The 10,489-nt window shown below is 48.0% G+C and overlaps 1 protein-coding gene and 1 non-coding gene across 2 annotated transcripts in view; both read left to right on the top strand.

Annotated features, from left to right (window-relative positions):
* Positions 1-10,489, top strand: part of FAM178B (family with sequence similarity 178 member B) — a 108,863-nt gene that overhangs the window by 56,865 nt on the left and 41,509 nt on the right. The window contains exons 9-12 of the mRNA XM_012811048.2: positions 1,803-1,917; positions 7,433-7,526; positions 7,869-8,045; positions 8,257-8,354. Of these exons, the coding sequence (XP_012666502.2) occupies positions 1,803-1,917; positions 7,433-7,526; positions 7,869-8,045; positions 8,257-8,354 (484 nt within the window). The remainder of the gene's footprint in view (positions 1-1,802; positions 1,918-7,432; positions 7,527-7,868; positions 8,046-8,256; positions 8,355-10,489) is intronic.
* Positions 4,338-4,469, top strand: LOC111728302. The gene has a single exon (XR_002775640.1). It is a non-coding gene; the product is annotated as a U6atac minor spliceosomal RNA (small nuclear RNA).

Genomic DNA, 10,489 nt, shown 5'->3' with positions numbered 1-10,489 from the left:
GAACCTGCCACCTTAGGTGTATGTGGCTGGCGCCTTAGCCGCTTGAGCCACAGGTGCCGAGCCAACATGCAGTGTTCTTTCATGCTGCCCTGCCTCTGTCATCTCTGTCCCTATGATGGGGGTACACTTACCTTGCCATTGCTTGTGACTGTATTCCCACCCACTTCATCGCCCCTCAGAGTAGGCTGGTTCCTGGCTTTTCTGCCTCCTAGACTGTGAATTCCTGTGGTTGAGATCTTCACAAGGTCACCTTTTTATCTTTTTTACACCTGCCTAAATCCTGTACATGGTGGGATGCACTGAAGTGGGTCCTTAGGAGGACCTCTAGGATGATCAAGTTTCAAGTATACACTTCTAATGCATCCCTAACCCAGCCTCTGAGTTCTTAGTCCTGATGCCATACCCATTGTCAAATTAAACGTGTGTGTTCTTGACACTGCCAGCCCATCCTATAACTTGTTTTCGGTTTCCCTCTGTGTCAGTCTGTTTGAGTTGTTATAACAAAGTACCTTAGACTGGGTAATTTGTAAATAATAGAAATGTATTGCTCACATTTCTGGAGGCTGGGAAGTCCAAGATCAAGGTGCCAGCAGATTTGATGTCTGGTGAGGGCTCATTCTTTGCCTCAAAGGTGACATTGTCTTGCTGTGTCCCACAAGCTTCCTTGGGCCTCTTTTATAATGGGGCTAATCCTGTTCAGGAGGGCTCCCCCTCATGATATAATCATCTCCAAAAGGCTCCACTGCTTGATACTATTGCATTGAGGATTAAGTTTCAATGCGTGAACTTTGAGGGTACACAGACTTTCAGGACATAGCATCTTTTTAACTGGGTACTACTGAGATTTGTTTTGGATTCGCTCTATCATTTATTCGTTCATTCATTCCTATCCTTCTACATGACAGCCACTTTTTTTAGGCATGGGGAGATGAACATAAATATGGGCCCTGCCTTGACAGATGTCCATTCTAGCAGGAAGAAACAGACAAAAAGCAAGTATATAGATGAGTAAGATTCTGTGGAGAAATGATAATGGGGTGGAGATGGTGCACTCTGCCTGTCCATGGAATGTGGAAGGTCATGGTGCAGAGAACATGTGGATGGGAAATCTTGTGCAGCCATCTTTGGAAAAGATGCTCAGACATGTTATTTTATTATTTTTCTACTCTCCCAGTTGTGCAAATGTCCTTAAATAGTCTAACAGAAGAAAGACTGAATATGTAAGGTTTCTCTTGTTTGTTGTTATGATCAGATTATTGTTTATGTTTTGTTAAATTGGTTGAGAGGGACCAGAACCCATATCCCACCCTTACTTATAGAGGACATGTCCCAGGCTTTGGAAGGTGTGCTCCCAGCAGGGGCAGTCAACCAAGGGACACCCAAATATTGCAAAAGAGTGACGGCAAGTCAGCAGTGGGCTCAGTCCTGGCCTCAGCACAGAGAGCCTGGGAGTGGTGAGACTAGTATCTTCCAAGCCTTGGAGTGTCAGGGTCTCTGGTTCAGAACTCCTCTTTGTCACTTAGCCACAACCATCTAATCACCATAACTGCTGCCTGGTGGTCAGATTGTCAGGATACAGTCATCCTCCAGCCCTTGAACTTCTGTGCAGCCATACCTTGAAGACTGGATGAGGATGAATGCCCAGGTTCCTAAAGTTTCAGGAATATTTGGAAACCCCTTGTTGCTTCATTTCTCCAGATTACCATAGAATGCAGAAACCAGTTACTTGGGGCAAGGGCTTGTCACAGCCTGTCCCCCTCTCTCCTCCTCTAACTCTCTGCTCTCTTTTCCCCACCTGACAGATAGAGACATGCACTTGTGGTGCCCCTCACTGCAGGAGATCATGGAGGCATTTCATAGCCTGGGAGCCCATGACCCTGCTCTGTGCCCCCAGGGACTCTGTCAGCACAGCAGCAGGTGAGTACTTCACATTCTCACTTTTTCTCCTTTGTTTGAAAGTTGCTGGACTAGGGCTGTCACCCACATGATGGGGAAGTACAGAACAACCACGCACAATTGTAAATGTAAGTATCACACCACTACATGAATTTCCACGTTCCCAGCCTTGAGGACAGGAAGCACTGGGTAGCGGGGGTAAACCTGGCTGCTTTGTCTCACACCTGTTACTGCCTCTTCCTGACTCAGAGCCCTTCCTGGTGCCCAGCCCTGGAGAAACTCAGGCTTCCTAACCTAGTTAGTATCTTCCTAGACCTAGAGCCATCTCTTTTGTCTGTCTTCAGGCCTTTTGTTACACCCATTATTTAGTATCAACGCATAAACACCAAAGCACTGGTTGACATTTCCAAGGTACTCAGTTTTATTTCAGGAGTGCCTCCTCTGTGCCTTGGATCAGGTTGGTGGTGAACTATGTTAATTTGCATATGCATCATCTCTTCCCTCTAGAAGCAGAGCACATAAAGCATAAACAACTGTTGTCAGTGGATGATAGGTCAAGGTAGGAAAAGGATTATATACCATAGTCTTGTCCTACAAATTGTAGCATTTCTAAATTCATTCTTGAGAATCCTTTGAGAAGTTGGTTTGATAGGCTATTTAGTAACCTGGAGGGGCTATTATGTAAGACCCCTTCCCATGCATCTGCTGATGTTTGCAAGGTGCCAGGAGGTGCCAGGACCCTTTCCTTTGCCTTGACTGGCAGATGTTCCTCTGCAGAGAAAGCCAGAGTTTTCTTAAGAACCTGTTCCAGGATCATATTTAATAATTGTCTGCCAAACCAAACCACACTCAGCTCTGCTATAAATACCCCACGCATGTGCCAGCCTGCCACGCTCTTGCCTGAGTTCCATATCTGTTATCAAAAGCTACTAGCCTCCTTCTTGCTGTCCGAGTTCCATATCTGTTGTCAAAAGCTACTTGCCTCTTCCTAACATGGAGCCTCAATCACATCCTTGTATTTGATGAGTTCAAGAAAGAACTATACTCACAAAAACAAATTCATGTTGGGTGTGTCATGGGGTTCAGAAGAGCCACTTCTGACTGCTCTGACGAGCACCTAATGAGTCCACCTGGGAAGTGGGAGATGACCTTGGAGACTTAGATCCACCTAAGTTACACTTCACTTGCAAAGAGCCACTGTCATTCCCCCACACACACACACCTGGAACCTCCTCTTGGTTCTCCCAAGATTTGACTGCTTGCTGCAGAAAAAATCTACTGTCTCCATCTCTGGAGCAGGAGGGTAGGGGGATATGGAGTGGATATGGAAACTGTGGCCTTTCAAACTCGTCATCTCACATACTTTGGAACACAAACCCCAGCTTGCGACTTCCAGGTTTCCCAAATATAAATAAGCCTTACATGGGAGGAATGCAGAGCCATGTTGTCCTAGAGCAGGGCCCAGAGAGCTTCCAGAGTCTTGCATCACATTTCCAGACAGGCTGTTTTATCACTCTGCCTCCTTTCCTTGGGAAAGACCTTGGCCTAGCTGTTGACACTATTTCCCCCAAGAGGGTTCAGAACCTCCCTGAAGGATGTGGCTGATGGCAATGGGGGTGATTTTCCTGCTTGAGGCCCTGTAAGAGCAGTTTGGGGAACCTCTTGCCAAGCCTGGGAAGGTTTTTCTCCCTAGAGACCCCTCCCATGTCTTCCTTGGGTATATGGGTGGTAAAAATGCTCTGATAGGTTTCTAGAGTTGCTGCCTGGATGTTATATTGGGGAAGCTCAGGGAGAGGGGTCATAGGGTTGGAGGATGACTCCTCCATATTATTCAGGAAGCACCAAGAAGGTTCTAGCATCATCCACTAAGGGCATAACATCCATGATACATGAAGGATGCTAAGGCAGGCCACTGTTTCCCCATAGTCTTCCTCATCCTTGTTCCTGAGCAAATTCAGAGGCTTGTCTTATGCCAGCTAGTTCCATGTTGGACATTTCTTTTCTGTTGACTTCTAGGATGTTTCCATCTCGCATTCCCCCAGAAAAGCCTGGGCTCCTTGGGGGGCACCCACAAAACTTCATGCTAACTAAGCAGGAAATGAAGGGCTAAAATGTCTCTGTGCTTGGCCCTAGACCTGGGCTGTCTAGTTGCTATGAGAAAGACAAGTCTTTCCCATTTGTTCCTCATCTCAGATTACCTCAAAAGCCATTGCCATCTCCCACCTAATGCTTCACAGTCCTCCTGCAGCTGATCATCCTTATTGACAATAGAATGGCCTTTTGTTCAGTTATAGGGCTGGAGAAAGGAACATAGGAGAACATTTGAGGGCAAAAGGGCAGAAGAGGAGGGACTCAGAGTGTGCATGTGAATAGGAAACAAGAAAAGCAACCTCAGCCCTGGAAGGAGTATGCCCACACCACTACCAGAATGGGTTTCATCTGTGTTGTATGAAAGGAGAGAAGGTTAGCATTCCCCTTGCCAAGGATGGAAGAAGCCCTCAGGCCTGACAACATGCATATGGTTAAGGCATCGCCATTGCCACCTATTTCGTGCCATCTAACCATTGTTATTTAAAAAAAAAAAAAAAAGAATAGGCTTCATCTGCCAGTCTCACTTAGACGTAGAGAAGGCCCTTAGGTAGCTCTAGCTGTTCCTTTAAAGCTGATTCTCGATGCAAAGCCCAGCTGAAGAGCCCTGCTCAGATCTTTGGGCCTGGCCAATAAGATCTCCTGCAGGCTGAAGAAGCTTTTGTCCACTTGGTTCTCAAAAGAGCAGCCCTTTGCAGAGACCAAAAGGATAAATAAATGATAATTAATACATTGATAGGACATCCTGTCAAATTGGGTGTATTTGGTAATTGGCCATCTTGAGACAATGTAATTCCATCCAGGTAGAAAATTTGCATCTCTCCTCCATTCCATTCGCTTAGCATCAATTCCTATTCATTGCATTGACCACTGACCACTGTACACAGCCAGGGCGCTAGTGCCCGCCCCAAGTGACTTTGGGGGGCTCTTATTTACAGAGGTCCTGGGGCTCAGATACTTTGCTTACCATCTTCCTTCTGAGGGTATGGGAATGCCATACACAGGGTAACATTATTATTCAACTTTTAGAGAAAGAAGATATAAAAACCCAAGTAAAGGTCAGTGATGTGCCCCCCATAAGATTGCTTAATAAGCATAGAGCAGCATCACTGAGACCCAGATACCAGCTCCTGGATGCTGGCTATAGGTTGTGAGCCCTGCCTAGCCCAGGCAGCCAGGGCAGCAAACAGGGGTGGAGCCACCAGCTTGCTCTTAACCTGCAGAGTCAAGGAGGGGAGCAGGGAGGGATAGGTCATGAATTCCCACTCCTCTATTACCTGGCCTCTTGCTTGGGAATGGAAGAGTCCTGAGGATCAGCTGATGTTGCATCTCAGAATAACAGTTATAGATGCCAACACTTCAGTTAAATGAGTCCTCACAATGGCTAGGGATAGAAGACCCTCATTATTCTGCCCATCAGCTTGCTGCTCCCAAGGAGAAATGGGCCAGGGAATTTGCAGAGTTCACACCAGAAGACCATCCACATCCTTACTTGGGAAGGCTGACATTCCTTCCCAAGGAGAGAAGGCCCTTGTCACAGCCACACATCCTGTCCCCAGCTCTGGGAAAACTTATCACCAGCTCACGCTTTTTATATTACTCCCTTTGGCAGCACCAAACTTCTGAGAGCCCACTTTTCTTTGGCGACTTATTTTTTTTTTTTTTTTTGAGACAGTGTCTCACTTTGTTGCCCTCAGTAGAGTGCCGTGGTATTACAGTTCACAGCAACCTCAAACTTGTGGGCTTAAGTGATTCTCTTGCCTCAGCCTCCTGAGTAGCTGGGACTATCGGCTCTTCAGCCAACTTTTGAAGTCGACTCTGGCTGCCCTGCTATTTGGGAGACCTGAAAGCATGTCTGCCTATGTTGCATATTTAGTGCACGCTCATGGGCTGGTACAAACCAGCACTCTGTTTTACATACGGGCACACACAGCCCTAGTGTGTGCCCAGATGTGCAAATGCCAGCCTTACCCATTCTCTGGCCCTAATAAAAGAAGGGCTGAGCCCAGGCCCCCCACACAAACACCAACTTTGGTTTATTGGTGCCAGCTTCCCACTGCCTAAGAGATGGGTCTCTCCTCTTTCCCTCTGAGCAGCGGTGCCAGCAGCAAAAAGTAAAAAAAAAGCAAAGGCTTAACTCAAGCTGTAGGAACAGCACTCTTCCCTATACCTATGGCAGGGTGGCTACCCGGGTGTGCATTGCCATCATCATCACTAATTTTATTTACTGCAAGTGCACTATTCCCATGAATGATAAGCTACCTCACGAGAGCTGAAAAGTAAATGAGACAGCAAAGGGGAGCCTCATCATAAGCTCACACAACTTATTTCAACAATGCACATTTGGCCAGAGAGAGAATGATGTAGTGAGGGGAGCTTGGGAGGCAGCAGAATGGGTGGTGGGACTGTGCTGGCCACCATGCTCACCAAAACTGTGAGGCTCTTGCCACCCTGAGTGCAGTTCTGGGCTTTACAAGAGGTTGTTTATGTGCATAGTCCCAGCCACTAACCTCATCTGGTGCTCAACCAGATAACGTCTCATCACTGGCAGAATAAGCCATCCTGGACTTGTCAGTAGACAGTGCTCAGCTCAAGGCAACACCTTGGGTGGGGGGCTTCAGGGAACCGTTTTTAGTCTGACTTTCACCCTATTTGCTGACTTTAGAAACTAATCCCCATGTTAGCTACCACGTGGCATGTTTTGCAGTGCGCACAGAGTCACTATCATCAAGTAGACAAAACTATTTTTAGGAAGATCCTTTGAGGCGATTGGAGGTATGATTTTCTGGCTTCCAAGTTCCAGAGAACTAAAGCTGGCCAGGCTCACAGGAATGGCAGCATGCAGAAGCCACCCCCAATGAGGCCCCATGGATGCCTACCTCCTGGTGTTTACACCCTCTGTAGTCCCTCCTATACCAAGTCAGGCTGGCCTGTGTGAAAAGAAGGAATCAACAGAAGAGATAGGTTGTCGCTCCAAGATTAGGTTATAAAGGGCTGCAGCTCTGTCACCTGCATATATATTCCCTCCCCCCAGGGACCTCAGATAGCTAGCTTTGGAGAAACCAGCTGCCATGTTCCAAAATGTGTGGTCTATGTAGCAAAGAACTGAGGCCTGTCAACAAGTGACCATGTATGTGCTTGGATGCAGGTCCTCCAAGCCAGTAAAGTTGAGATGATAACAGTCCTGCCCAATATTTTGAGGGTAGAACCACCCAGATTAGCTGTCCCTGGATTCTTGGCCCTCAGAAACCTGAGATAACAGATGCTGTTTTTGAGCCACTGGGTTTTGGAGTAATCTTTTATGTTCCAGTAGATGACAGGGAGGTGAGGTCCTTGCTAAAAGGGTCATCTGGGCTCTCTGCACCTGACCAAGCAGAAGCCTCCTCCACCTCAGTTTTCCTTTGTGCCCTCCTCCTGTTTCATTGTCATCTTTGTTGTCTTACCTTAGAGAGCTTAGCAGTGAGGCCAGCCTGAGCGGAAATGAGCAGCAGGACACTCCCCAGGAGGTTGCCTTGGACATTAGTCTGAGCTACATCTATAAGGTGAGTCAGGCTATCTGCCTTACCCTGGAGCACTCTTGGCTTAAAATCCAGACCTATTCAGCAGTTTAATTCAGTGTCATTGAGCATCTGTGGTGAGCTCAGCACCATTACAGGCACTGTTCAGGCTGCAAGGCTTAACCGCTGCTACAGAAAGTACCCCCTCTCCATGCCTGTACCTGCCACCCAAGGACTCCTTAGGCAGCCTCGAATCTAGGCCTCATTGCTTGCTCTGTCAGGTCCTATGCACCTTGGCTGAAGGTGTCTCTCAAGGAGATGGTCCTCTAAATCCTTTCCCCAACCCCTCACCATGCAGCCACCCCTACTCTCATTCTTTCCCTGCAGTTCCTCACACTGTGTGCCGTGGCCCAACCGGGGGCCTACACTGATGGGAGCCTCATGGATCTGATTGAACTGCTGTGTCACACTGGCCTGGATGTGGGGCTCCGGCTGCTGCCTAAGGCTGACCTCCAGCAGCTCCTGCTCCTGCTCCTGGAGAACATTCAGGAGTGGCCAGAGAAGGTACTTCATACTGTGAGTCTAACCTGTACACAGCTTTGCCACAGGAGACTTAATGGCATTTAGGGTGCTCTGGATGGGGATGGCACTGCTTGGAGGTCATCACAATGTGCTTGGCCTCTGTGATTGTCCCCCTTAACCCCTGACTAGACTGGGTGGCAAAGTCAGAGAGTATCCCTCTTACAGCCTAGTTGGGTCCCCTCTCTGCCTGCAGCTCCAGCAGCTGTGCAGCACCCTGAGCCGGGTGTCAGACCACCACCACAACCTGCTGGCCCTGGTGCAGTTCTTCCTGGACGTGACCTCCCGGAGCAGGTGGGTGTTGCCCCCTCCTGTGCCCCCCTCTTTTCCCTCAGTACTCCTCCCAGAGGCATCCTGCCAGAACCCAGGCTCCTCCCCAGCAACCCAGACAAACCTCCACCCAACTTCTAAACCCTAGGGAGGAAGAACTAAAAATACAACTTACTAATGAGTTCTTTACAAATGAAAAAAAGCTTAATTTTCTTAACATAGTCTTATTAGCAAAACAATTGCCTTGTGTAATTAGCTTCTGCCTGCAGTGGGTCCCCCCTTCTATGGAGCTCCCTTTGGCAGTACTCTGGCTGTGGTTGTTTCTTGCCATTGGGCCTCAACTAATGTCTTGCCCCTCCCAAACTCTCAATTTATCATTCTGTTTTCTGCACAGCACTTACGTCTGCCAGGAATTATCTTAACTTTCTGTGTCCTTGTTTGTGGCTACCCTCCTTCAAGTCATCTGCACCAGAGCAAGTACCCTGTGGGAAACACTGCCATATTTCCCCAGATCTAGAAGGGTGCCTGTTGGCACTTAGTGAATTCTTTTTCAGTGAATGAATGAGCTGAACAAACTTAGCACAGGAGGAGACACAACCCATTGTTTGGGTCTGGCTCTGTCTCTCCTCATCTGTCCACCTTTCACTCTCTTTCACCTACTGTGTCAAGGAGCTCCCTACCCTTCCTTGAGCAGACCTCTCCCCATTGCCTCTCTTCTCTCCTCACCTTCCCTCCCCTCACCTCCTCTCACCTCCCCTCACCTCCCCTCACCTTGCTCTCCTCACCTCTCCTCTTTTTTTTTTTTTTTTTTTTTTAAAGACAAGAGTCTCACTGTGTTGCCTTTGGTAGAATGCTGGGGTGTCACAGCTCACAACACTCTCTTGCCTCAGTCTCCCAAGTAGCTGGGATTATAGGCGCCTGCCACAGTGCCCGGCTGTTTTCTTGTTGCAGTTGTCACTGTTGTTTAGCTGGCCCAGGCGGGGTTCAAACCCGCCACCCTTTGGTTTATGTGGCTGGCACCATAACCACTGTGCTACGGGTGCTGAGCCATACCTCTTGTCTCTTCTCCTCACCTCGCCCGGCCTCTTCCCTCCTCTCCTCCCTTTCTCCCCCCACCTCCCCTTTTATCTCCTACACCTGGAACAACACCCCTTCTTAGACCCAGCCTTCAGCCTTCAGCAGGTACCTCTGTAGCCCCCTTGAAGGGCCCAGTAGATAATGAGTAAGTCAAATGCATTCATCCTGGGCTCAACTTTAGTCCTTAGGTGGGGAACTCCATTTCTTTCTCTTGTATTTGGTTGGAAGAGAGCCCTCCTTTCCACACTCCTGATAGGGAAGTTTTTACTCTGTATTTTAAAGAACTGCGCTTCTGGAATCTCTATCTGGAGCCTCCAGGGGCCTCACTGGGTGCCATATCCATTCAGCACACACAACTGGGATTTCTTTACATGCGATCAGGAGAGGCTGACTCCTGCCTCCTGACTTCCCCCAAACCACTCATTCACATCTTTGTCCAAGCTGGAAATTGCAATCCCAGAGGTTTCTCCCATCCTTGTCTTATTATTGTCCCTTTCATCCCTAAATCTTGTCCTTTCTGCCTTCTGAATCCTAAATCCTTATTTATGGCTACCTCTCCACGTCAACTTGGGTCACTTCAAGTCAGTCATCTCCTTCTCACCCCTCCTGCTTTCATTTTACCAGCTCAACTGGAGGGTAGCAGAGGCATTTTCTCTCTCCCCCTAAACCACAATCTTTCGGTCTTACCTTGCTTTCCCTTGCTTATAGGGCTAGGTATAGAAACCAAGGCCCTGTGTTGTCCAGCCCAGTTTTCCATTTGCTCTAGCCAGGCCTTAATGTTGTTTGTGGTTGTTTATCACACACACATATGATGTACCTCATTCTGTTTCATAGCTGCATAGTATTCCCTAACGTGTGTGTGCAACCAGTCCTCTAATTCTGAACATCTGTCCAGTGACTGTCCATGTATATGAGCTTTGTGTATCTGTGCAGATGTTTCTGTGGGATGAATTCTTTAAAGTGAAATTGTAGTGTTAAAATATATACATGTGGCTCGGTGCCTATAGCTCAACCGGCTAAGGCGCCAGCCACGTACACCTAAGGTGGCGGGTTCGAATCCCCAGCCCGGACCCGCCAAACAA

The sequence above is a fragment of the Otolemur garnettii genome, unplaced genomic scaffold, assembly GCF_000181295.1.
Source record: "Otolemur garnettii isolate 467f Iridium unplaced genomic scaffold, OtoGar3 scaffold00148, whole genome shotgun sequence".
NCBI lineage: Eukaryota > Metazoa > Chordata > Mammalia > Primates > Galagidae > Otolemur > Otolemur garnettii.
Note: the sequence above shows the minus strand (reverse complement) of the source record. Positions and strands in the feature narration are given on the sequence as shown.